Genomic DNA, 27,953 nt, shown 5'->3' with positions numbered 1-27,953 from the left:
CCGGGGATGCACAGTGACAGTGTGTTTTTGTGTGTGTGTCAGTAGGCACAGCAAGGTAGCATACATACTGGATGTACTGGTGTGTACATGTGGCCTCTGTTGGATTTTATTAAATACATTTGGCTACTCCTTCACATATATAAAATGAAACATTTTAAAACAGCTTGCATTTATGTCCCATAATGTCTCAATGTGGCAAGCTTAAAACTAGCACCTTATTGTTAGCTGTTCAATTAAGTTATGTGTGTGTGCCAATTCAAATCACATCAATCTTTGGGTTAACGTTTCATATCCATCCTTGTTGCCTTTATTTGTATTTGCCAGTATAAAGATTTGTTTAGTCACTGTTGCAGCTGTTCCAGCAAAACGGGAACAATACTCAAAAAGTGTTTCTTCATACATCGATGATCCCAAAAAATGAACTGCAGATCATCTTGTGATGGGATGGCACCAGCAGCTACACTGACTGGGCACATAAAGTAGATCGTAGAATACAGCCTTCTTACAAACTCTACCGTCATTTGGTCTCAACTGCACACCTTTAAAGGGGCATGTCAATAGTCTTCAAAGGCTAACATCCCTGTGTTTCTCTCCCACAAATAAAATGATGTATAAATTAGAATCACATATTCACACATCAGTGTGCATTTCAAAGTTCATAGCCAACTCCTGTTCTCTGTATGGATATCAGGACAGATCAGAACAGAGGCCTATGGATGATTCAGTGGTATTCAAACAATCCCACACACACTGGACCTTCTGCTTGGCTGGTCATGCTAAAGATGACAGTGTGTGAGGGTGACAGTACAGGGGGATGTTAATGTGTCGGAATGGATGCTAATTGTATTGAGCACCCTATATGTTTGTTGAAAGGAATATGTTATTTTGCTAACTTTATATTTGTACTTTGGGGTTGAATAATGGGTCCATTCTCGCAAGCTCTCTGAGTGAGATTGGTGAGGTGTTGCGTTTAGGTTCTGTAGATGTTGTTGAGAGACATGTGTGGGTATTGACAATGCCCCCGTCTCAGTTTACATGCTGAGAATACTCGTTCTGCAGAGAGCTCGCGCTAAATCATTATGTTATTTTTGAGTTGTACATAAACAGTTTGAGTGGACTAAGGCCCAAAAAATGTGATGTGTTAGTTTCAATTAAAATCTACAATTCACTTTACTGCTGACACACGCAACCCAGTGCTCGTCCTACAACAATGAACATGTGTTCAACATGGAGGGAAAGTTTGAATGAGACTCTGTGTTCATGTCTGTGTCTGCAGACAGCTGTTGGAGCCTGGTTGTGGTGTGTGTGTGTGTGTGTGTGTGTGTGTGTGTGTGTGTGTGTGTGTGTGTGTGTGTGTGTGTGTGTTAAATAATGGTATGTTCCCCCAGCTCCACCCTGCGACCCCCTGAAGCTATCACAGTTGTTTACCCTCTTTGCTTCTGACTACACTACAGCATGATAGTATTGCATAACTCCAAACTACCCTGCAGTAATGGATGCAAAGTGTGTGTGTGTGTGTGTGTGTGTGTGTGTGTGCGTGCGTGCGTGCGTGCGTGCGTGCGTGCGTGCGTGCGTGCGTTTGTGGAAGCAGTCAGGCTGGTTTTGTCTTTGCTTTTTACACATCATTCATTATGAGTGGATTAGTGGTGTCACATGTATAGCTGTCTGTCTAACTCTGAGGGTCAAACAGTTTATACTCTGAAATATGTATTTGCTGTATTCATTAAGCCCCCTTGAAACACTTCAAATCCAAATTCATGTAAAATGATCAACAAAGGAATCAAGCTATATAACAGTTAGCGATCTATGCAAAAGATCTCACGGGTTTGATTTTATACCCTAAATCAGGGACGGGCAAATGACGGCCCCCACCTCTTATTTTTGCGGCCCTCAGATTAATTTATAAACAACGTAATTAATTTAAATGTATTTTTTATTTTTAATTGTTTTACATGTAGTACATCCACTAGACTCGTTTGGCAGCCAAATACCGCAAAATAATCTGTGACGCGTTTGTGTTTATTGTGTTTGTTTCCCGGGGAAACACTCACAAGAAACACCGTCTGTTGTTATGCCTGCTCTGATGTTAAGTTACCGCTTGTAATTATGCCTTTACAAGCTTCAAAGTTGTATTTATCATCTGAATTTGGCGAAAAAAGTTTAATATTCTAAAAACCAAGACTTTGTTTATTTGAAATCCGATGAAAACAAACTGTCACGGACCCTGCCGTGTTATATATGATTACTATACGCTTTTCATTCAGAATTTCAGCGGGAGGGAGGGGGAGCGGCGCTGAGGAACAGCAGAGTGCGGGCTGACAGGTGTCTGTGTTGACATTCCCCTTATTGTGGAATAAGGGGAATGCAGAGACTGGCTACAAGTGTCTTAGGTTCAAGTCAGACAACTAATGTTCGGGGTAGTGTTCATGACTTCATGTTTATGTCATCTTAATGGTTAATCTCAATGCACACACATTTTCTGTGCATTCCAATAGTTTAAAATAGTTTTTTTCCACTGTTAAATAACCTGTTCAATACAAACATGCCACTTGTAAAAATTAAATAACATTTCTGTGAACTGATATTTGTTTACATTACATTACATTACATTGCATTTAGCTGACGCTTTTATCCAAAGCAACTTACAATAAGTGCATTCGACCAGGAAGATACAACCTTGAAGAAAACAGAATCATATAAGTACATCAGGTTTCATAGAGCCAAACATTTCAAGTGCTACTCAACTGGCTTTAGATAAGCCAGCCCTTTATTAGTATATAAGTGCTTTGTTAGTAATTCAATCGCTCGAAGTGGAGTCTAAAGAGATGAGTTTTCAGTCTGCGCCGGAAGATGTGTAAGCTTTCTGCTGTCCTGATTTCAATTGGGAGCTCATTCCACCATTTTGGAGCCAGGATAGCAAACCCACGAGTTTTTGCTGATGGGAACTTGGGTCCCCCTCGCTGTGCGGGTGCAGCGAGCTGTTTGGCTGATGCAGAGCGGAGTGCACGTGCTGGGGTGTACGGGTCAACCATGTCCTGGATTTAGGAAGGGCCAGATCCATTTTCAGCATGGTACGCAAGTAGCAGTGTCTTGAAGTGGATTCTAGCAGTTACCGGAAGCCAGTGAAGGGAGCGGAGGAGCGGCGTGGTGTGGGAGAATTTTGGAAGGTTGAAGACCAGACGAGCCGCTGCATTCTGGATGAGCTGCAGAGGTCGGATGGCACATGCAGGTCGACCAGCCAGGAGGGAGTTGCAGTATTCTTGGCGTGAGATGACGAGAGCCTGGACCAGAACCTGCGCTGATTTCCGGGTCAGGGCTGGGGACGTATCCTCCTGATGTTGTAAAGCGTGTATCTGCAGCAGCGGGTTGTAGCAGCAATGTTTGCAGTGAAGAACAGTTTGTTATCTAGGATCACACCCAGATTCCTCGCAGTCTGAGTCGGGGAAACAACAGAGGTGCCAATGTTGATTGTTAGGTCAAGAGTGGGACAATCTTTTCCCGGAAGGAAAAGCAGTTCAGTCTTGTCAAGGTTGAGCTTGAGGTGATGAGCAGACATCCACCGAGAGATGTCTGCTAGGCAAGCAGAGATGCGTGCGACGACCTGGGTCTCTGAGCGAGGAAAGGACAGAATTAGTTGGGTGTCGTCAGCGTAGCAGTGGTATGAAAAACCATGGGGGTAATGACAGACCCGAGCGAGTTTGTGTACAAGGAGAAGAGGAGGGGACCAAGAACAGAGCCCTGAGGGACCCCTGTAGTTAATTGACAAGGGTCGGACTCGGACCCTCTCCAAGTAACCCTGTAGGTGCGGTCTTTGAGGTATGAGGTGAGGAGGGAAAGTGCAGTGCCTGAAACTCCAAGTTCTTGGAGAGTGCGAAGGAGGATCTGATGGTTCACCGTGTCGAATGCAGCAGACAGGTCCAGAAGGATGATGACAGAGGAGAGGGAGGCTGCTTTAGCCGTGTGCAGTTCCTCAGAGACAGCAAGGAGATCAGTTTCTGTTGAGTGACCTGCCTTGAAACCAGACTGGTGCGGATCCAGAAGGTTGTTCTGATGGAGATAACAGGAGAGTTGTTTAAAGACAACGTGTTCAAGTGTTTTAGACAGGAACGGGAGGAGAGAGACAGGCCTGTAGTTTATAACATCAGACGGGTTGAGAGTGGGTTTCTTTAGGAGAGGGTTTACTCTTGCCTCCTTGAGACTGTTTGGAAAGTGACCAGAAGTTAGAGAAGTGTTGATGAAATGGGTGAGAAACGGTAGAATATCAGGAGCGATAGTCTGAAGGAGGTTTGAGGGGATAGGGTCCAGAGAACAGGTAGTAGGACGGGCAGAGATAATGAGGGTAAGAACCTCACTTGGAGAGAGAGGGAGCTTATTAGAGGATGTTCCCTGAAAGATTGTAAAATGTCAATGAAGATGTTAGAGTTAGTATATTTGTTAATAATTACATACAATACATGGAAGTTGTGTGTGTGTGTGTGTTCCAAGTGAATCTGTGGCCCCCTGGTGGCCAGTACATACATTATGTGGCCCCCGCCACCATCAAAGTTGCCCATCCCTGCCCTAAATACTTAAACCACCTTCAAAGTGTTTAATTGCACAATAAGTATTTAATGACTTGTTGGAGCACGCTGATTGGCAAATACTCAGACAGTGCAGATGCATTGAACACAGCACAGGCACGACACATTGACTCTACTTGACATAGGCTTGGGGAGTAATTGATCACAATACGGGATTATGTTATCACGATACAAAAAAAGGTAACTATTACCTTTCAGTTGTACTAAAACGGAGCATTTTCTGTCAGCTTACATTCTATTTCTGCTTTTTTAAGCTGTAGTATGTGCTCATGTGTTTCAGTGTGTAGACTAGAATATGCTGAGTGAAAGGCAGCTTTTCGTATACGTAAAATCATGTTTGATGCTAAGTATCTTGGTTTTCTTATTTTCAATTCACCTAAGTTAAAACCTTGTTATTGTTGTATTTTATTTATTTGCATTGCATTTGATAACAAGGTAATCCAAAAGTCACAAAACTGATTCACGTTACACTACTTTTATATTTTGATACTAAGATAAGGTTACTGATAACATTCTTTTACGGGTTACTAGTAATAGTAACGGAATAATTATTTTTCTCAAGTTACAAACTCTGCATATTAGCAACGTTATCTCCATTCTTTGTCAGTCAATCTTAATGAATCAAACAGTCTAGTCATAATAACTAGTAAGTAGAAACTAAAGTTGGATTCTTATTCTAACTAAAGCTATATTTTGAAAGTGAGTCTCAGTTAATGAGCATGAGGTCACTGAGGATTATCCGCATTAGTTGTGGCAGGTTAAGTTCAGGTGCATGACTCCTGCTGGCTCAGAGGCATGTGCAGGGGTCGGGAGGGATGTGATGTTACACTGAGGTTGTACTTAATTAAAGTCAACGTTCCCGTTTTGTCAGTGTATCTGGTATAAGGACACCAATGTGAGTAGAGATTTAGTTCGATCATTTCTAATAAAGGTCTGGTGATGATTTAGAAAAATCGTTAATGACTGCATAAGGAAGCAATCAGTTACGAGTTATAACAAGCACTGCTTTATTACACATGATACTGTGGAAATGTCTGACGGAGAAATATGTCCTGTTTGAGCAACGTTTGATCAAAACTAAGGCCAACAGGTGTTTTTGGAAATTATTTTACAATTATATGTATGAAATAACATAATCGTGAGCTGTTGTTGTTAGTAGTACTTTGACGAGAGAAATCAACAATAACTTTTCATTATTGCCTTATCACTCAAGTACACACACCAGAATTGGTAGTTTAACTTCCTTCCTTTCTGCCACAGATTTTTCTAGATAGATTAAGTATGATATCAAATTCAAATTCAAAGGGGCTTTATTGGCATGAAAGTTGAACGAAACAATGTTGCCAAAGCATCGAAATACAAAGTAATTAACATACATTTCAAATGTTTACATATTATTGATATATATATATATATATATATATATACAGTGATACAATTACACTTCAACACACAGGCTATCATCTCTCCTCATCTTCCACTTCAAAGTTGAAGATCATACTAGTGTTTTCCTGTTTTATTCAAAGACTTCCTTCAATCCCTATCAGATTTTAGGCAACATAAAATTGAAGAATGACCATTTCCCCTTCTTTTTAACAATGATGAGATAAGTTTAACAACTTCCTGTTCTACTTTTGCAGCCTTTTAAGCAGCTCTTCTCACTCGTGTGTATATTGTGTTGTGTGTTGTAGGGATGAAGTTCCCTGTGGATCTCCTGGCTGGTGTCAGCCAATCAGAGGTGGAGCGGTCGGCCCACGCCTACATGAACAGCCTCCTCTACAGCGACCCTGACTGTCCTGACCAGCTCCGCCTCTCTGACTCCACCCAGGTAAACACTGCCTCCTGACTGGACCAGTCAAACACACGTCTCCTCAGTAAGGGGGGATGGTTTTCTGATGGACAGGGACAAAGTACATTTAGTCACGTATTGAAGTATTAGAGGCACTTGTACTGAAGTATTTTTATTTTAGGCTACTCCAATCGACTTCAAGTTACTAGCTACTTTACAGATTTAGATTGTAACAAAATATTTATAATCAAGTAATAAATGATGATGATGACACTATATCAGGGGTAGTCAACACGGTGCCCGCGGGGGCAACGTGAGTCGCCCGCGGGGCATGTTCTAAAAATAGCTTGCCAAGCGAATCCAAAATGTAAAAAATACACAAAACAAAAAAGGAAATGTAATTAAAAGAATCTACCCTATGCATAAACAAAACCTAAATCATAGCGAACTCTATCTACTTACAACAACTCTATATCTATCTAACACCCCTCCTCCCCCCACAATGAATATCGACCAATCACGTTCTTGCTTGATTTGCGGGACCAGCGTTGCAGTCGGGAAGAAAAGCAATGTGGAGCGGCACCTCACCACTTCATAAGGAGTGTGACCTTTCCTTCTGTCAGATCTACACAACACATCAGCCCCATTGAACAGCCTAGTCACGCCAGTCTATACAGCACATGAGGGGCAGAGCTTTACTCTGTGTGTGTGTTGCAACTTCCATATTTATTTATTGCACTTGACGCACACACACGCATGGCGTAATTTCCACTGGGGACAGGGGGGACATGTCCGCCGCACTTTTAGAAATCCTGTTTGTGTCCCCCCACTTTACAAATATGTTTATTATTGTTTTTTAACGCAATCCGTCATCGCCACGGAGGAGCACACAGCCTCTGTGAGCGAGCGAGAGAGAGAGAGAGAGAGAGAGAGAGAGAGTGAGTGAGACAGTGAGAGAGAGAGAGAGAGAGAGAGAGTGAGACAGTGAGACAGTGAGAGAGAGAGAGAGAGAGCGAGACAGAGAGAGAGAGAGAGCGAGACAAAGAGAGCGAGCGAGACAGAGCGAGTGAGACAGAGAGAGAGAGAGAGCGAGCGAGACAGAGAGAGAGAGCGAGACAGAGAGAGAGAGAGCGAGCGAGACAGAGAGAGAGCGAGTGAGACAGAGAGAGAGAGAGCGAGACAGAGAGAGAGCGAATGAGACAGAGAGCGAGACAGAGAGAGAGAGAGAGAGAGAGAGCAAGACAGAGAGAGAGCGAGTGAGACAGAGAGAGAGAGAGAGTGAGTGAGACAGAGAGAGAGAGAGAGCGAGCGAGACAGAGAGAGAGCGAGCGAGACAGAGAGAGAGAGCGAGAGAGAGAGAGAGCGAGCGAGACAAAGAGATAGCAAGTGAGACAGAGAGAGAGAGAGAGAGAGAGAGCGAGCGAGACAGAGAGAGAGAGCGAGAGAGAGCGAGCGAGACAGAGAGAGAGAGAGCGAGCGAGAGAGAGAGATAGAGAGAGAGAGCGAGAGAGCTAGGGAGAACACACCATTATCTATTTAATATAAATAAAGTCAGAAATCATTCCAATGCGTACTATAGGACAGTAAAAAGTGATTAGTAAAATATGCATAAATAGAAAGAAAGAATGCTAACTTGGTAACATAAGATAAGAATAAACAAGTTTAAATGATTTGTTATTGGTTGTGATCATATTCTAAAGATGTTTGGATTATTGAAAAGTATAAAGCTCCCTTTCATCTGAGTGTTGAGAGCTGTATCCATACATTCATGTTGTGCTCAAAGTGCACCAGATTGATGCATTTAACTTCAACATTTAAAAATAAATCTTTCCGGGGGAGCATGCCCCCGGACCCCCCTAGAGGAGGTGAGGTCCGCCCCCAAATAAAGCAGGTTAAGATAATTAAATTGAATACATGTTCTTTTAGTAAACACTGGAAACGGGTCCCACAGACCCAAACAGCACACAAAGGTTAAAGGTCAGCATATAATAATGTTAAAATGTGCTAGGGAGGCTTGTGGTGCAGTGGATAGAGCCTTGGTGTTGGGATCAGGGGGCCACAGGTTCAAACCCCACTACAGTCAGCATGTCGTTGTGAGGGGAGAAGACGACAGCCTCCACGCGGCCTCCCCTGCAAGTAACGAGAGATGGTGAAAGACCAGCTCGTGAAACCAATGTCGCCACCCAATCATCGTCAACCTGGCAGACCAAGGCGTAAAAGGTCGGGGGGATGCAAGTCCACGCCAGGACGGGTATCCATCCCGACGGTCGACCACCAAGGTCTGGCAGTGTTCCAGCTAAACGTCGAGGGCCTCACCAACGCCAAACTCGAGATCATACGTCACCTCGCCGACTCCCACAAGGTTGCAGCCGTCCTCCTACAGGAAACCCACTGTATGGCTGAAGACACCCTAAGGCTGCCCGGGTTCCACCTCGCTGGTTCCATCCTCAGCAGACATCACGGTATTGCGACTTTTGTGAGGTCTGATCTTGGGTGGATAGCCACTGGCCAATCTCCACCAAATGCCAGCGTTGAATGGCTGTCCACCAGGATACAGGCAACATCTGTCGTAAATGTGTACAAGCCTCCACCATCTACACTGACCGTGTCGGCCCTCCCGCTTGTCCAGGCACCTGCCATCTATGCAGGGGACTTTAACTGCCAGCACACTGACTGGGGATACTTCCACACGACACCAGACGGAGAGACGCTGTGTGAGTGGGCCTCCAACGCCAATGCCCAGCTCTTGTTCGACCCTAAAGAGCCACCAAGTTTCCACTCTTCAAGATGGAACACCTTCACCAACCCAGACCTCGCATTTGCTGTATGCCACAACAGTGACCCAATTCCAGAGAGACAGGTTATCGATAGGTTCCCCCGGTCACACCACCGACCGTCTGTCATCAAAGCCCCCTCACTGGTGCAGCCGGTAGAAGGTAAACCTGCCCGTAGGTGGAACTTCCGGAAGGCCAACTGGCAGGCATTCACCGCGGAGACAGAGAGAACATCAGCCAGCCTCCCGGACCCAGACATCACTGATGTGGACTCAGCATATGCAGCCTTCTGCGAAGTGCTTCTAAGTGCAGCAAAGAAAACAATCCCTCGCGGCTACAATGAGAGCTACATCCCGGGCTGGGACGAAGAGTGCAACCACCTCCTGCGCGAACATCAGCAGGCTGGCTCAAGGGAGGATGTGGACACGACTGCAACGGCACTACTCCACAAGCTGGACGCCACCCGAAGGGCCAGATGGACTGAAATTGTTGAGTCAATCGATTTCACCCATTCCAGCCGTAAGGCGTGGCAGATTATTAACCAGCTCACTGGCAGGAAAACAACACCCCCAAAGTGCCCTGTGATAGCAGATGCCATTGCAGCCCAGCTCCTGATGAACAGCCAATTCCAAGGTGCAGACAAGAACTTCGCCCGCTTTACGCTGCGCGAGGTATCTTCCATCTCTAGGGCACCCAGTGTCGATGCTGACATCTCCGGGGAATTTACAACAGCTGAACTTAGGGCGGCCATTAGCAACCTTAGGCAAGGCAAGTCCCCGGGGCATGATAATATCCATCCGGAGTTCATGACCCACCAGAGTGAGACAACATCTGCCTGGCTCTGCTCCTTTTTTACATCCTGCTTCCAGAGGTCCAAACTGCCGAAGACCTGGCGCCGTGCTGCTGTTATCGCTCTGCTGAAACCAGGCAAAACTGCGGAAGACCCCAAGGCCTACAGACCCATCTCGCTGCTCTGCGTCCCATTAAAGATTCTGGAGAGGATGATCCTCAGCCGCATAGAGCCAGTAGTAGACCCACAGCTTCCAAGGGAACAGGCTGGTTTCCGGCGGGGCAGATCAACAGTAGATCAAGTAACCCTGCTCACCCAGGACATCGAGGACAGCTTTCAGGCCAAAGACAAAGCTGGGGTAGTGTTGCTCGACCTAACGGCCGCATATGACACCGTCTGGCACCGTGGACTTCACTTGAAGCTGCTGAGGACAATCCCAGACCGGCATATGGTGAAGTTCCTAATGGAGATGCTGTCCAACCGCAGCTTCATCCTGCGGACCAGCGATGGCCAGCGAAGCAGACTGAGAAGATTGAGGAACGGGGTGCCACAGGGGTCTGTCCTCTCACCACTGCTGTTTAACATCTATATCCACGACCTCCCGGAGATAACATCCAGTAAATATGGTTACGCGGATGATCTGGCCATCATGCTGCGTCAACCAACATGGTCAGCGGTGGAACAGGGTCTCAACCAGGACATGGGCATCTTGGCTGCCTACATGCGCATGTGGCGTCTGCAGCTCAGTACTGGGAAGACTGTGTCGGCCGCATACCACCTGTGCAACAGAGAGGCAAAAAGGGAACTATCGGTGTCCATTGACAACAAACGTTTGGAGCACCAACTAGCCCCCAAGTACCTCGGTGTTCGGCTGGACAGGACATTGTCCTATAAACAACACCTGGAAGAAGTGAGAGCCAAAGTGACAGCAAGGGTCTCGCTTATCCGCCGCCTCGCTGGTACAACCTGGGGTGACTCCGCCAGGACGCTACGAATATCCACACAAGCCCTGGTGTTCTCTGCTGCCGAATATTGTGCCCCAGTCTGGTGTAGAAGCCCACATGTGAAGAAGATTGATCCTGTCATTAACAACGCCCTTCGGATCATAACTGGTTGCCTGAAGCCCACCCCCGTGTCCTACCTGCCAGTCCTAGCGGGAATTGCCCCGGCCGGCCTCCGACGAGAGGCCGCTACCCTTGCACTTGCAAGGAAAGCCCAAGAACATGACTGGCATATCCTGCATGAAACCACAACTAAGGCAGCGACCCCAAGCAGACTCAAGTCCCGTCACCCCTACAACAGGAGAGCACAAGAGATGCTTGGTTCCATCCCTGAGGACCTGTCTACAAGGGCATGGTTAGCAACTTCCTGGAAGCAGGAATGGGAGTCGGCTGAGCTCACACGTCTGCACCATCACATCCAAGACCCGGGAGATGGAGTCGAAGGAGAACATCTACCACGCCGGCACTGGACCCTACTGAACCGCCTCCGTACTAGGGTTGGTCGTTTCAAATCATCAATGAAGGAGTGGGGCCTGGCAGACAGCGCAGTATGCGAGTGTGGCGAGCCTGAGCAGACTGCCGACCACATAATCACCACCTGTCCTCTGTACAGACCTCCTTCAGAGGCTGGCCTCTTCCAAGTGGGACCAGAGACGAGAGCGTGGCTTTGTGACACTGAGCTGGACATATGACGACGATACACGAAAGAAGAAGAAGTCGTTGTGTCCCTGAGACACTTCCCAAATTGTTCCTGTGGGGATTGCCCACTGTATTGAGTATGTAAGTCGCTTTGGATAAAAGTGTCTAACAAGTGACATATAATGTAATGTAAATATATACACTGCAAAAAACAGGAGTAAAAGTCGCTCACGAGTTGTTTTTGTGAAAGTAGCTCTCATCCTAAAAAAAGGTTGGTGACCCCTGCACTATATGCTCTGACATTTTAATCCTGCTAGTAATCCACAGTTTTAGAAATGTAACAGTAATCTGATTTCATCTTTTTTAATAATGTAACTAAGGAAATAAAGTTACCTTTTTTTGTTATCCTGATTACCTTATCCCGTTAAATGAAATCCATTTTGTCCCCAAGCCTGGCTGTCAGTTAGTAAAGCCCCCTACGCAAATATCTGATTAGTGATGTTTTGTCTCCCCTCAGGTCACCATAGACGTTTCCAGTGTGGGCTTCATCCCGCTGTATGGATCCAGTGATAAGCAGCGTATCCTGGCTCTCTTCTCTCCCTCTGACCCCCTCACTGCTGTGGCTCTGTTCCTGCTGGACAGGTGGTGGACAGTGGACGGCCTCCTTCAGACAGCAGACCCTGAACGAGATGGAGCTATGGAGGTATGACCACATGTTTCTCCTGTTAGGAAGTATCACTCTCTCTATTCATATCCATTCAATCTGATCAGAGGGATCTGCTGCACAATCAATAATCATTCTCCCAGTTCAGTGTGTGGGCGAACCTCCGCAGTGCGAGGCTGACTCCTGGTGCATCCACTGCACTTTGTAAACTCTGTGGCAACAAAGTGGTGCATGAATGAGTCCTGAAACTAGGAAATGAGTTAGCATTTTACAATGTTCTGTTACCTCGTTTAGTTTAGTTGGTTAGAAGCCTGAAGAAGCCAAATGTCTAGGTTTGTTCTAAAACTGGTGAATGTCCAAAGTTTTTATGTTGGAGAAAACAAAGTGACTGAGACTACTAAACGTTATCACACCGAACACAAGTTCACTTTAAGCTTCTGTTTGCTTTTTACGTCTGGCGATTCCATTTACGCTTTAAATAAGCTAAAAGAGATGTTAATATGTGGAGAGTACCTTGCTGAACGTGTGAGTCATAAACATGTTTTTGCCACAGATTCTATTTTCTGCTATGTTCCGGAATCAAATTAAAAAGTCCTAGTGCTTTTTGTCTAAGGGAGCCCTTGTGATGCTACATTTTGTAGCAGGTTTATTTATGTGTCACTTTAACCTAATGTCACATTACTTATGGAAGAGGATGCTGTACTTTGCAAGGGAGAGAGCAACTTCATAATTGCTCTCAAGAATCCTCTGTTTCTCCAGGGACTTGCCTCAGTTAACTCTCTCCATCTACATGTTTGCATCCAGCCCTATGTTAATCTATCCTGTTGTGTTACTGTTTTCTTTTTTGTCCCCCCTAAAGCCCCCCCATCCTATTCAAAATCTGTCCTTGGGTTTCCGGAAAGGCGCTATATAAATCCAAGCTTTTATTGTTATTATTATTATAAATATCAAAAACAAAATATTAAAAGTGCACTTTAAAGCTGTGTTCAGAGCATTTAAGTGATGATGTGCAACACAAATATATTTTAATAATACATCGTGTCTCAGTTAACCAACTCTGTGCCCTGAATAAAACATGGTGACATCACTATGTAACACTTCAATTGGCTAGCGCTCTAACACATTGTACCTGATAGGCTAAGGGGTGGGACATCTTTAAGTGGTTGACCAATCAAATCAGAGCAGACTGGGCTCTGGTTTCAGACAGAGGGTGAAAAGAGGCGCTGCAGCACAGGCAGTATGAGAAAAATAAAGATCTTTTTTAACATTAAATCATGGAGACATGTCACAGTGGAGACACTACATACTGATATACACCTGGACATCAGCAGGAGAGGACTCTTTAAAGTAGAGACACTACATACTGATATACACCTGGGGCCGTATTCACAAAGGATCTTAGGGCTAAAAGTAGCTCCTAACTGGCGAATTTAGGAGAAACTCCTAAGCATAATGGGCGTGTCAGTCTTAAATTTAAGACTCCTAATTTTATTCACTAAGAGCAATTCACAAAGTATTTTAGGCCTAAAAGTAGCACCTAAGTCTGGGAGAGCTTAAAAGTCCTCGAGAGGACTCCTAACTCAGTAAGACCTATTCACAAAGAATCTGAAAATGGCTGAGAGATGAAATGTTTTGGAGACAATGAAAGACTGTGAATTGATCAAGAGATATAGGCTAAATCGTGAGGGTATCAAACTTGCTGTGGAATTAGTGTGGGATGCAATAACATCCCCGACTAACAGGAATAACCTGATTAGTCCGGAAATAAAATGTTTGGCAACACTACGATATTTAGCAACAGGGAAAATGCAACTTTGCAATGCCGACGATTTAGGAATATCGCAACCATCAGTCAGCCGTGCCATAAACCAAACCATCAACGCGCTCTCTAGACCACATATCATCCAACAGTTTATCCGGTTTCCTTTGGACAATCAACAACTACACAGGATCAAAGCCAACTTCATGGCAATTGCAGGTATGCCCGGTGCGGTCGGTGCTATTGACGGGACGCACATAAAAATAATTGCGCCATCAAAAGATGAGGACGTGTTCGTCACTAGAAAGAAAGTACATTCCATCAACACGCAGATTGTTTTCATTCATCATGATAAGGGGACTTGAACGGCGGTATGGGCTGTTATTGAAAGTGTTTAAGTGCTGGAAATATATGCTCATTGGATATGCTCATTGGATAATTATTATCCATAGTTTGCGGGGTGCTTTTAATTGCCTCCTTGATTTAATGCCATTTATGTATTTTTATTGTTTGCTCTCTCTCTTTAACGTGCATATACAACGTCATTATCGTGGTCTGCACAAACTTGTCATCATGCGTGTATTCTGCTAACTGCACTGTCCATAACTATTTGATAGGAATACATTTCTAGCCTAGGCTATTTCCTTGTTTTTCGGTGTTTTAATGGCCTGGACATCAGCAGGAGAGGACTCTTTAAAGTAGAGACACTACATACTGATATACACCTGGACATCAGCAGGAGAGGACTCTTTAAAGGAGAGACACTACATACAGATATACATCAGGGGCCGTATTCACAAAGCATTTTATCTTACCGCTAGGAGTGCTCCTAACTCGCGCTAAAACATTTTACGTAGGAGTTTTTTCTTAAAAGTTATTCACAAAGCCGCTGAGACCTACTCATACTAAGGATAAATCACTAAGAGTGAACTAAGAGTGACGCGCCGTTGCTATGGATTACGTCAATTCTCGTGCATGAGTTTAGAAGCGGTCAGTACGGTGATTGGTTGTTCAGAGCAGGCGGTCTCGGTGAAACTCATCCGCAACATCCCACAAACGAGCCCACTAAATCACCGGAAAAAAAGGAAATAGCCTAGGCTAGAAATGTATTCCTATTCCTATGTATTCCCAGTTAGCAGAATACACGCATGATGACAAGTTTGTGCAGACCACGATAATGATGTTGTATATGCACGTTAAAGAGAGAGAGAGCAAACAATACAAATACGTAAATTGCATTAAATCAAGGAGGCAATTAAAAGCACCCCGCAAATTATTATCCAATGAGCATATTTCCAGCACTTAAACACTTTCAATAACAGCCCATACCGCCGTTCAAGTCCCCCTATCATGATGAATGAAAACAATCTGCGTGTTGATGGAATGTACTTTCTTTCTATTGGCGAACACGTCCTCATCTTTTGATGGCGCAATTATTTTTATGTGCGTTCCGTCAATAGCACCAACCACACCGGGCATACCTGCAATTGCCATGAAGTTGGCTTTGATCCTGTGTAGTTGTTGATTGTCCAAAGGAAACCGGATAAACTGTTGGATGATATGTGGTCTAGAGAGCGCGTTGATGGTTTGGTTTATGGCACGGCTGACTGATGGTTGCGATATTCCTAAATCGTCGGCATTGCAAAGTTGCATTTTCCCTGTTGCTAAATATCGTAGTGTTGCCAAACATTTTATTTCCGGACTAATCGGGTTATTCCTGTTAGTCGGGGATGTTAATGCATCCCGCACTAATTCCACAACAAGTGTGATACCCTCACGATTTAGCCTATATCTCTTGATCAATTCACAGTCTTCCATTGTCTCCAAAACATTTTGTCTCGCAGCCATTTTCAGATTCTTTGTGAATAGGTCTTACTGAGTTAGGAGTCCTCTCGAGGACTTTTAAGCTCTCCTAAACTTAGGTGCTACTTTTAGGCCTAACATACTTTGTGAATTGCTCTTAGTGAATACAATTAGGAGTCCTAAATTTAAGACTGACACGCCCATTATGTTTAGGAGTTTCTCCTAAATTCGCCAGTTAGGAGCTACTTTTAGCCCTAAGATCCTTTGTGAATACGGCCCCTGAACATCAGCAGGAGAGGACTCTTTAAAGTAGAGACACTACATACTGATATACACCTGAACATCAGCAGTAGAGGACTCTTTAAAGTAGAGACACTACATACTGATATACACCTGAACATCGGCAGGAGAGGACCCTTTAAAGTAGAGACACCACATACTGATATACACCTGAAAATCCGCAGGAGAGGACTCTTTAAAGTAGAACATCACATACTGATATGAAGCTGAACATGAAAATGAGCAGAATAAGGCCCTTTTTATATAATGTCAGGTGTGGGGAGGGTGAAGAGATGAACAAGGGTTGGCTATTATTAAAAAACGTGTTTATGAACACTTTCAATGAAAGATAACATGAACTAAATCTATCCTTATACTCAGGATGAGCATTGCCTCCAGCATGCCTGTTTTTCTCACAGAGGGTACTCCTGTTTTTCACTACTTACTAATTCAAATTATTTTAATTGTGATCCAGCAACAGAATATGCTCCATGTTTGTGTCCCTCAGGTGGAGACGGTAGGAGAGAGGATAGTCTTATACATCCTCAATCGTGTCGTGTATAGAGCCCAGGAGATGAGCTCTGAAGAGCTCCCCTTCCTCTGCCACGGAGAGAAAGATCATGCAAAGATCCTCTGGAGTCATGGAGAGGCTGTCGGCTTCTACTCAGTCAAACACCAAGGTACTGTGTGCCATGATAATGCATCTACACAGATATACCCCAAATCCGCCTTTAGCTAGCATCTGTGGACAATCTCTCTCAGGGTTTTAGAGCTACAGTTCATGTGCTCTCCATTAAAAACACGTATTTTTGTCACTTTGCCGACAATAAACACAATAACAAGCAACACCAGTACAGTACAATACAACAACATAGTTGCCAGACAGTATGTTATCTAGAGCAGGGGTTCCCAAAGTGGGGGTCGCGACCCCCGCGGGATGATTACAAAATTAAAATTAAAAATTAAAAAGAAAAAAATTGATTAATTTTTTTATAATTTAAAAAATATATATATTATTAATAATAATGTTTGCATAGACATTTTTAGGGGCGGACTAGCCATCTGTATAATTTCCCCGCAACGAGGCTCCCCCTTTGACAATCCACTAGCGCAGTGTTTCTCAAACTTTTTCATACCAAGGACACCAATAAACCAATAAAAAACACTCATGGACCACCTTACTCCACAAATATCCAAAAACAATAGGCCTGCTTACCCATTCCAAGAGTATATAACAAATTACAGCCTAATAATGACAGCTTAACCTTCTCTATATCGCCTCGTTCACACATTAAATCAACAATACAGTTACAGATTGTATAAGCATTTAGTTCAAATGCGATTTAAAATCCTCTCAGGTTTTACACCTCTTACTATGAAATGTAGACTACATTTATTATGTAGTATTATTTTGAACACGAGTTTATGTCCGAGCCAACAGACTCACAGATTGTTGGCTACTGAGAGATATGCAAAATACACCGCATGTAGTACGACACATACCTCCGCTGTGGATTTTCAAAACAAAATACAATAAAACTATGGTCTCAGGCCCAAGTTTAACTCTCTGAGGCCTGCATGGTCGGTCTACAAAACAAAAAGGAAAAAAAAGTTTATGCAGCCCCAACAACAGCCTCTGATCTTCAACAGACTTCATGCAATGCTTCATTAGATGCACATATTAGATAATAATCTCTATCTCACTCCTAACACATCTAAATCTACTTTCAGCATGGATACATGTTCATAAAATACATCCATTGTTTGTTCTATATGCTTCTTGAAATCCTAAAAAACACATCGTTTTTCTAGAACAGATTACAAATCGCCTGAAAATGGTACAAACAACCCGGCGGCAGACATACGTCTCTGGGCGGGCATTTGATTTACCAGGACGGGCGCACCCCGAAAGTTAAATTTCCCGGGAAATCTGAATTGTCAACGGGGGGGGGGGGGGGGGGGGGCTGTTAGACGCTTGAGATTTGTCAACGGGGGGGGGGGGGGGGGTGGGTAAGGGAGGCGCTCGTGAATTGTTTTTACGGAAACAGAGGGGTTTTAGGTTGCCATAAGGCTGTTGACGGTCTTATTATAGGCTGCATCCATTGGTTGGTTCGACCCCCCTCCCACCCGTTGACAGGGGGTCGCCAGTCTCTGGCACTGTTATTTTTGGGGGTCACGGGCTGAAAAGTTTGGGAAGCCCTGATCTAGAGATATTTTTTTTTTATTATGGACACAGACCGTGAGCTCACAAATATTTAAGGTTAATAGAACAGGCGTTTCCAATAGTAGTTCAAACATTGAGACCATTTACAGTGTGTAAGTCTTAATAAAAATGTGTCTCCATCTCATGAATTTCTTTACTGATTTCGATCCAATGGTCTAATGTAGGAGGATTGGCTTGTAACCAGTAATCTTTTTTTATTTACGGCTAAAGTAAAATTTTCAGAAGGTATCTATCCCTCTCTGTTATTATTTCTGGTAGGTCACCCACATAAAGGACAACACATGAGAAAGGGATCTGTAAGCCCATAATGTGCTGCTTGGTTCTCCAAATAGCAATCCAGATTAGGTGTATCTTTGTCCAATTGAGTAGCTTTTTAAGAACAATCCGCGTTTTCATTTACGGCCATCAAGAAATATGCTTCCAGCTGAGCGTAAAACCTGCACAGACTTTCACTTTTCTCCACAAAAAATTGAAGTTGAGCAACCAGTCTTACCAACATTACCGTTGTTTGTATTTGGAATGAATCGTTATTTTTTGGGATGTTTTGACAAATGCACTTAAAATACTGAAACTTGGACTTTAATTAAATGTTAGTTGGAAGCAATAATATTACGTTTAAATAAAAAATATAACTTACTTAATATTATTGCTAATTCAGTTATGTGAAATCCGTTGACATAATACATTTGATTAAATTCAATGTTTCAGTTTTTTCAGTGTATACTATTATCTGTTTAATAGTCAAGAGCCTATGTAATGTTTGAAGTGCTTTTTGATTGTTTTGTCTTTACCAGCCCATGGACTGCAGATGCTTTTGATCTAATAACTAAAACTGGCATACATCTTCTCTTTTTGTAGCTTTATGCATGGTTGTTGTTTAATAAAGACAATACATAATAACAAAGTATGTTTTTTTTTGTTTCCCGTGTAGGCACCCTTTGTAGTTCCTATTCAACCAGAAGCTATCAGCTGACTGTCATGGACTCCATATTTGTTAGAAAAAGTCAGCGTGGGAATGGCTTCGGCCTCCAGATGCTGGAGGACTTCGTGCTCGGTTCCAAAGAGGACTGTTTGGGTCTGAGGTACCCGCTCACAAAGCCCATGTATAAAGGTAAATTATGCACATTATGGATATGGACGATGTGACTCACAGACAGCTGTGTTTGTGCTAGTACAAACCCTTAACTACAATGCTCTTTGTTTGTAGTGTGTGAGAAGTACCTGTGCCAGTACCCAGAAGACACACATCTGCTGTGGGAGGTAGAGAGCATCGGGGCCCCCAACCAGAGGACCAACATCTCGAGCAGGATCCAGGCCATGGATCAAATCGGTAAGAAAGACCTTAAATCAGTATTTTTCAAACAATTCTATCATCCTGAAATGGAGTGGTGAAGTAATGAATCCTAAAACCCGGGAAATACTTTTACCACTTCTGGTTCCCTCGTCTCTTAGTCAGCTGTTTCTTTGAATGTGTTTGTGGTTAGAAGCCTGTAATAAGGTCTGTGGTTAACACAAGCTTATGAGATATTCAAGTTTTGTCATAAAATGCATCAGTAAATACTCCACTGGTGAATGTCTGAAGCTTCTGTTTAAAAAACAACAACTGTTGCTATAGTTGACAAAAAAAACTACTGAAAATCATCACGCCGACTCAAATCTGCCTTTAACTTAGCGGTAGTGATCCGCAGCCATGCTACTGTGATGTCGTTTGTTTATAGCATTGCGTTTTTTTTCATTTCTGCCAATTGCATTTACGCTTCACATAGTGGTGAAGATTCTCCTGCTGCCACAGAGCCTATTTTCTTAAAAATCCCATGGGGAAATCCCATTGCTTTTTGTTAAGGGATCCCTTGTGATGCCTAAAAAAATAAATGGTATAGTCAAATGATTTATTTGAAATCTGCAAAGCATACACTGAAAAATTATTGCAGCTTTTTAATGATTGTCTAAGGCTTGACGCACTGCCTGTCTACCTGTGTTTCTCAGCAGTATCCAAGAGTCTGACGTTCACAGAGGAATCCCTGGTGATCACTGAAAAGGATGTGGTGATGGAGGCAATAAGCACTCAAATAAAAGAAGCTGAATCTATGGAATGCACAGTTGAAATTGTGGTACATAATTATCCTTACAAATTGAAACAAATATTTTTGAGAAACAAAATAATTAAAGTAAAAATAATCGCTGTGATTTCAATTTGTAGGAGGAAGTGACCGTACTGAGCGCTACCAAAGGTGAGAATGCTAGCATTTTACATCTATGTTAAAAAAAGTTTCCTTAGATTGTATATTAAAGGTTCTCAGGCCTTCTGAGCATTCATATAGCAGTAGACCACTATTTGTAGACACATACTTTTATTAGTCTCTGCACAGCGCTCATATAGCCGCTACCAATGATCAGGTTCCCACTCGTGCTGTTAGCATTGCTAGCTCCATTAGCTGCTAGCCACCCGCCATGTTGAGAGCCATTTGGAGGCAATCCCTTAAAGTAACAGTAGATAGCCATTAATGCATGTATTTTTCAATACATTAATGAAGATTGTACCAATTGTTTCAGTTTCTGAGGCGGAGGTGCCCCTTACAGCCCGGGGAAGAAGCAGTGGCTCCAAACGAAGGAAGATGGTTGAAAAAATTGCAGAGGATAAGTCCGAAAAAATAATCAGGTGTGTGTGAAATAAACCAGGATACTCCTGGAAAAGGCATGAATGCAAATAAGGGAATTGGGAAATTCAATTGTAAATGCTTGTAATATGATGTCTCCATTTCAAATGGCTGTAAATCTAATGAATCTCATCAGAACGTACAACTCAGAGGAAGGCAAGAAAAAAAGGTCAACAAGAAATCCTTTATTCCATCAGCTGTGACTATCCTTTTAAAACACCCAGTAAGTCACTTTAAGAGGACATTTATTTTGTGTAATGTGTGCGAACAGTTTTTTGTGCTGTGTATGGTGAGCAGAGGTCACGTTAACCGAATATTTTCCGTCTGACGGATTTCTTTTAACAATGACGGAAACATTTGTGCGCGCTCCCGCGAGGTGCAGTGGGCATGCAAAACACGGCGCTAACAGTTCACGAGCGTGCTCTCTCCCCCCCCGGTCAGAGTTGTTTAAAGGCCGACGGAAATGTTACGATCCTGTCCGTCAAAATGACGGGCAGCGAAAAAGTCTAGCGCAACCTCTGATGGTGAGTGTTATGAATCTAAAGTTCGTTATCTGTCATGACAGCTTTGTGGCAAGTTATCTTGTCAGAGCCACATTTGGAGTGGTTATAACACTAAGCTTGTTTTTATGTTATGCTTGAAATGAACACGTGCCATCTAACATCTTTTAGAATTGAGGATATCGAAGCAGAAACCCCCAGAGAGGAGCACGTTGCTGAATCTCTCCAGACTGAGGTGAGTATATGCAAACTCTCATCTGCCTACATGACCAGTACAGAAACTCGTTTGGTTTAATTTACTATGTTTATTTTTTAGGATGTGATCAGTGTTGTGCCTGAAGAACAAGGACAGGATGTAGTTGATACAGAAGCAACTATATTGGACCAACCAGACGGAGGCGATGCCCCCCAGGATCTGAATACCTGCTCTCATGACTCTCAGATAGCTGTTGAGAATGTGGCATCGGGAATCGAGGAAGATACTGCAGTGCTGCCGCTCTGTGAAGACATTTCATTGGTACCCAAGGAAGCAGAAACTCTGCACAGCGTGGAACGGGCAGCAATAGTTGAACAGCAAGTGGTCAGTTCATCAACACATGCAGCAGCAGAGAACGGTGAAGCTGAAGAAACAAGAGGAGCCGTTGTAAAGGCCAAAAAAGCTGCGCAGAGTAAAACCCCCAGACGCAAATCTACCCGTCACAGCAAGCAGGAGGAGGAGGAGGAGGAGGCGAAGGAGGGACCTGCAGCCCAGGAAGGACGGATCTCTCTGAGAGGAAGAACTGTAGTGAGCACACCCAGAACCACACGGAAATACACACGACGCAGCCAGAGAGTAAGGGAGGAGGTCGATGGAGTTTCTACACCTGAAGCTGTCACTGAGGGAGAAGCACAGGAGGAAAAGACCTCCGTAAAAGAGGATGTGTTTGTGGTGGAAGAACTGGCCGAAGACAAGCTGGAAGAAAATGAAGAGGAGACAGAGAAACAGCAGGAAGAACTGGAGCTTACAGCAGAGACCGCAGCAACACAGGATCACGAGGAGGAAAAGGTTACGGATGAATGTGAGAAAAAACAAACGGGTGATGAGGCGACACAAAATAAACCAGATGTCTCTGTTGTACAGAAGAGAGCTCTGAGAGGCAGATATAAAGTCGCTACCAAACAAAGCCAACATCACCAGCAGGTAGAAGAAGAAGAGGAAGCAGACAAAACAGAAGGAGAGGTATCAACCGAGGAAAAGACTGTATCGGTAGAAGAAACTCTTCCAAAGGCAGAGGAAGTTGCTCCTTCTACTGAGGTGAAGGTGGAGGAGGGCAAGGAGGTGCAGGTAGAGGAAGAGACTACAGAACCAGAGGAAGAGGCAGTCTGTGACACTGCTTTGGCAGAGGACGTGACACAAGAGCCTGACACAGCTGCTGCTGCTGCTTCAGAGACAGTCACACCTGAGGAGGCTCCTAGAGAGACTGGAGAGCCTCAGGAGAAAGACATCAGCTCTGAAATCCCCAAGCTCCAGAAAGCCACTGTGATCTTGGTGGACATAAAAACAACGAGCCATCATCTGAGTGCGAAGGAGGCAGATGAAGCAGTGGATGGAGAGGCTGCTGCTCCAGAAGAGCAACACAAAGAGGAGGGTGGAGGGAAGCAGGAACACATTTCAGAGGGATCTGCAGAGACTGACGAGAAGCAAGAGCTTGAAGACAATTCTGAAAAAGCAGAAGAAAAACAATCTGCCATTGTGGCAGAGAAAGAAATGGTTATTGAAACAAGAGAAGAAAAGTCAGCAGAGGAAAGTGAAGGCCAGCAGCAGCAGGAGGAGGAGGAGGAGGAGGAGGAGGAGGAGGAGGAGGAGGAGGAGGACACCATTGGGGAGGATAGTGGTGAACAGAAGGTGGAGGAAGCAGAAACAGACCCTGCTGAGGAGGAGCAGCGTGAGGCGGAGGAAGCAGTCACAGCTCCAGAGGAGTCTGCAGATACAGACATCTGTGCAGAAAGAGAGGAAGACGTCCCAGCAGGAGACCACGCTGAAGAGAGTCTTCCACCAGCGGAGGAAGGTGATGAGCCAATGAGCCTGGAAGAGGAAGAAACACCAGTTGTAGTGACCAGAGCTCTGAGAAACAGAACCAAAACAAGCGCAGCTACACCAAGACACACAACAAGAAGCAGGAAGGAAGTGGATGCAGAAAACAGTGAGGAAGAGGAAGAACCGGCAGTGACCACACGGACACTGAAACGTGGGAGGGAAGCCATCTCTGACACACCCAAGTGCAAGTCTAGAAGAAGCCGTAAACGCATCCAAGAAGAAGAGGAAAGTGTGGAGGAAGCAGAAGCAACAAAGGAAGACGTTAAACACGAAGCTCCCTCTGAAGGAGAGGAACGTTTGGAGCCAAAGGAAGGTGTCGAGAAAGCAGCTGCAGAAAAGAGTACTGATGGAAATAATGAAGAAGAAGCAGCAGGGCTCCGATCAACAGAGGAGCCACCAACAGAAGAGGACAAGGAGGAAGCCTCAGAAGCTGATGCTGAGAATCCTTTGGTACAAGAAGGAGAGCCTGACCTTGCTGCTGACTCGGCTGTACTCGCAGCTACTGAACAAGAGGCTTCAGTGGAGGAGCAACCTGGAGAGGAAACTGCCCCCCAGCTTCCTGATCTCCAAGAGACACTGCTGGATGACGCCCAGGAAGAAACATCAGCAACACTTCAGGAGAATGCTCCTGAGCCGGAGGTGGTGAAGGTGGAAGAGGAGAAAGGGGAAGCAGTGACAGCACAAGCTACAGAAGAGGGTGAACGTTCTAATGAAGTGGAGCAGGAAGCTACAGTCATCGAAAGCAGAACAAGGAGAAGTAGTAGGAAGCAAGCGGCCGAAGCCACGCCAAGAACCGGAGCAGCGAGAAGCAGACAGAAAAAGGGGGATGGAGAAAAGGAGGCAGCTTTTGAAACCCAGGAGGAGGAACCGGCTGTTCAAGTCAGGGTTCTGAGGAGAGGAAGGAAGAAGAGTATCCCTTTTGCACAGACAAGCACAAAAAGCCCCAAGAAACCTGAAGAAGAAAAAGAAGAAGAGGGGGGAGATATTGCAGAGGAAGAGGGGAAAGGGACAGAGGTAGAGAAAGAGAAGGTGAAGGGAGAGGTAAAGGGAGAGGAAGAAAAGCGGGAAGAGGTTTCTGCAGCAGGAAATGAAGAGTCAGAGAACGCAGAACAGGCGGTTGATGAGGAGCACGGGGGGGGAGGGGAGGAAAGGGATGAACCTGTCCCAGAGGAAGAGCAGGCAGGCGAGGACACAGAGGCTGCAGAAGAAGCTGTCCCAACACCGGAGACAGTGGAGGAGGAACAGCCAACCTCCACATCTGAAGGAGCAGAGAGTGCCCAGGAGACCGTGGAGACAGCAGAGGATGACAAGGCCAAAGGTGCGAGGTCTGAGGAGGAGGAAGCAGCAGGAGACACACCTACTGTAGAACAACAAGATGACGAGGAAGAGGAAGAGGTAGCTGGAGGAGAAAGCGCAGAAGAAGAAGAACCACAAGTAGCAACAAGAGTTCTGAGAGGTGGAAGGAAGTCTGCTGCAGCGAGACGTTCCTCCAAGAGAGCCCGCACACAGCGGCAGACAGAGGAAGGAGCTCCTGAAGAGACAGAAGCAGAGGAAACGGAAGCTGTGCCGCAGGAAGCTGCAGACACAGAGGTCAGCACAGACGAGAAGATCGAGGAAGAGGATGGAGAGGAAGCTGCAGATCAGGAAGAACTTACAGAGGTAGAGAAGGGAAAAGAAGAACCTGTGGCAGAGCAAGAGACGGTTGGAGAGGAGTGTGCTTCTGTTGAAGAAACAGCTGCAGACAGGCTGAATGCTGGACAACAAGATGACGAGGAAGAAGAAGAGGTAGCTGGAGGAGAAAGCGCACAAGAAGAAGAACCAGTTATAGAAACAAGAGTTCTGAGGAAGGGAAGGAATTCTGCTGCTGCAGCACCTAGCCGTACATCCAGAAGAGCCCAACACCAGAAAGACGAAGAAGCTCCTGCACCTGAAGACACGCAAGCAGAGGAAGAGGAGGAAGCAGAGGAAGAAGAGGCACAGCAGGAAGAGGAGGGAGCAGCAGTGCCTGGAGAAGACAGTGAGGCGGCTGAGGAAGAGGAGACAAACACAGCTGAGGAAGAGGAGAGCACAGTCATTGAAGGATCTGCTGCAGAGGCTCTAAGTGAAGATGAATCTGGGGAGGAAGAGAAAGAAGCAGAAAGAGCTCTCAGGAGAAAAGTGGAAACACCTCCTTCATCCTCTCCAAAATCCAAAAGACAGAAAGACAAAGAAGTAGAGGATTCGCCGCGGAGATCCGTACGGAAGAGGCCAAGAGTGGACTACAGTGAGAACAATGAGGGGGGGGGGGCGGGGGAGACCGACCCAGAGGGGAAGGGTCAGAAGGAACCAGAGGAGGGGAGGGAGAAAATCCATCTGGTAATGGATTCAGAAGAAGGGGAAAGTGAAGAGGAAAAGGAGGAGCCTGTAGAGACTGGGAAGAGAGTCCTGAGAGGGAGGTCTGTCCCTTCAGTGGTGATCACCCCCACGCCTCAAACCACACGCCGCAGCAGTGCTAGAGTTGAGAGGGCAGAGGGGCGTCTGACTCGCTCCGCTCAGAAGAGAGGGAGCAGCGAGGCTACACCGAGTCGCAAGCCCAAGAGAATCAGCAGAATTTAGGAGGATTCACAGTGACACACACACACACACACACACACACACACACACACACACACACACACACACACACACACACACACACACACACACACACACACACACACACACACACACACACACACACACACACACACACACACACACACAGTATCTCTGTATCTTCTCATGCTGTATTGAAGTGTCTGTAGTGTGCAGGCTGACACACTACTGTACGTTTTCATCTTGATTCAAAGCAATGGTGTTATAGAGTGCAGGAATGCGTGCTAAACGTGGAAATTAGTTAGCATTTGAGCAGCTCCGGGTTCCCTCGACTCTAAGACAATGTTTTTGTGTACAGTTCTTAGTTAGAGGCCTGAAATACATTCTGTGGTTATTGCAAGCTTACAAGATATTCATGATTTGTTCTACGACATAACATACATCATTAAACACCCCACTGGTGAAAGTCATCGTGTTTCACGTAGCTTCGAAACAGCAGATTTAAAAAGTGACTAAATGAGACTAGGACACACTGTCACGCCAAAGATTAGCCGCCTTTAGCTTAGCCGCCTTTAGCTTAGCCGCCTTTAGCTTAGCGGTAGTTTGGTTATAGCATTAACCTGTTGAACCCCATCGACCCGCCCTGCAGGAAACAGCGTCTGAGGGCTTCTCAATATTTAATAAATGATGAATGTTTCATATCCATGTACCGCGAAGAAATTCAGCTAACTGACCTTTTTTTTTTTTTTGCAAACAAAATCACAAAGCTAACGCTGAGCCTCTGAATTAACCACGAGTGGAAAAATGCTAACGCTGTTTGCACAGAAACTCACTCATAACACCCTTATTACTTATTGTAACTGCACATCCAACATATCGATTAGCATCATGAGACTACACAGAATTGATAGGTATGTATATCATCACTCCATGATAAGAACTCGCGACAATATTAACAAAAACAGACATCACAACATGTGGCACTAGGTAGCCAAAACGAGAATATGTCTTACCTTCGTCGTTGTCTGATCAAAAGTTGTCTTCAATGGCATTAAAACGATAAAAACGCTGCTGAAGGTTAATCCAATGTGTCTGTGTCACTAGATTGACATCATTTCTGATAATCCATAATCAATAAACCTACTTTTCCGTTTTCAGATTTCAGAGCAAGAGATAGGTTTTGATTTAGGGAAACTGCATGCGCGAAGCCCCCACTTTTTTTCGGTAACGTTGGTGTGTATGTGGAAATTCCCCATCGATTCTATTGACTAACGGTTAAAAAAAGATGTCAATCTTCAAAATCAACCAATGGGTTCCAGAGAAACGGCAAAAACGCCAATTCCACCCAAATGACCCCAGAGGTGGAGTTTTTTTGCTAAACCTCTCTAAAAAGGTCAAATGTCACTTGTTTTGCATCAATCTTGATACAGGGTAATTATATGCTGTACTTTGGATTCCTAAAGCTTTTAGTCTACCTTACCATCATCCAAGGGTAGTTTTCACTATAAGTAAAAAAGAATTTTTGGACGGACACTATAATTTACAGTTTTTTACTATGTTCAATCTGAATTTTCTTTAAAATAACAAAACGTAGAAATATCATAAACGTGTCTTTGCCACAGATCTTATTTTCTGCTATATTCCAAAATCCAATAGAAAAATCCCATGGGGATGGGAGTTCTTGCGATGCTAACTTAATCGTGATCACTGCTCCACCCTATTACATTACATGTCCCTTGTTAGACACTTTTATCCAAAGCAACTTACATACATTCAATACTGTGGGCAGTCCCCACAGGAGCAAACTGGGGTGAAGTATCTTGCTCAGGGACACAACGACATG

At 44.6% G+C, this 27,953-nt stretch overlaps 1 protein-coding gene across 2 annotated transcripts in view; it reads left to right on the top strand.

Annotated features, from left to right (window-relative positions):
• The window catches only part of LOC307043161 (uncharacterized protein), a 32,411-nt gene extending 6,135 nt beyond the window's left edge, over positions 1-26,276 (top strand). Inside the window, exons 2-11 of one of the 2 annotated variants that reach the window (XM_079687444.1) lie at positions 6,272-6,408; positions 12,091-12,276; positions 16,587-16,758; positions 19,234-19,413; positions 19,510-19,632; positions 20,292-20,413; positions 20,503-20,533; positions 20,856-20,961; positions 21,631-21,694; positions 21,776-26,276. In XM_079687444.1, coding sequence (XP_079543570.1) covers positions 6,274-6,408; positions 12,091-12,276; positions 16,587-16,758; positions 19,234-19,413; positions 19,510-19,632; positions 20,292-20,413; positions 20,503-20,533; positions 20,856-20,961; positions 21,631-21,694; positions 21,776-26,131 — 5,475 coding nt within the window. In that variant the 5' untranslated portion in view covers positions 6,272-6,273 and the 3' untranslated portion in view covers positions 26,132-26,276. Of the gene's footprint in view, positions 1-6,271; positions 6,409-12,090; positions 12,277-16,586; positions 16,759-19,233; positions 19,414-19,509; positions 19,633-20,288; positions 20,414-20,502; positions 20,534-20,855; positions 20,962-21,630; positions 21,695-21,775 lie in introns of both variants that reach the window. The other variant, XM_079687443.1, reaches the window with a different exon arrangement.
• Positions 26,277-27,953: the final 1,677 nt, after the last annotated feature.

This window comes from Notothenia rossii (genome assembly GCF_949606895.1).
Source record: "Notothenia rossii genome assembly, chromosome: 6".
NCBI lineage: Eukaryota > Metazoa > Chordata > Actinopteri > Perciformes > Nototheniidae > Notothenia > Notothenia rossii.
The sequence above is the reverse complement of the archived record's forward strand: the minus strand, read 5'-3'. Positions and strand labels throughout refer to the sequence as shown.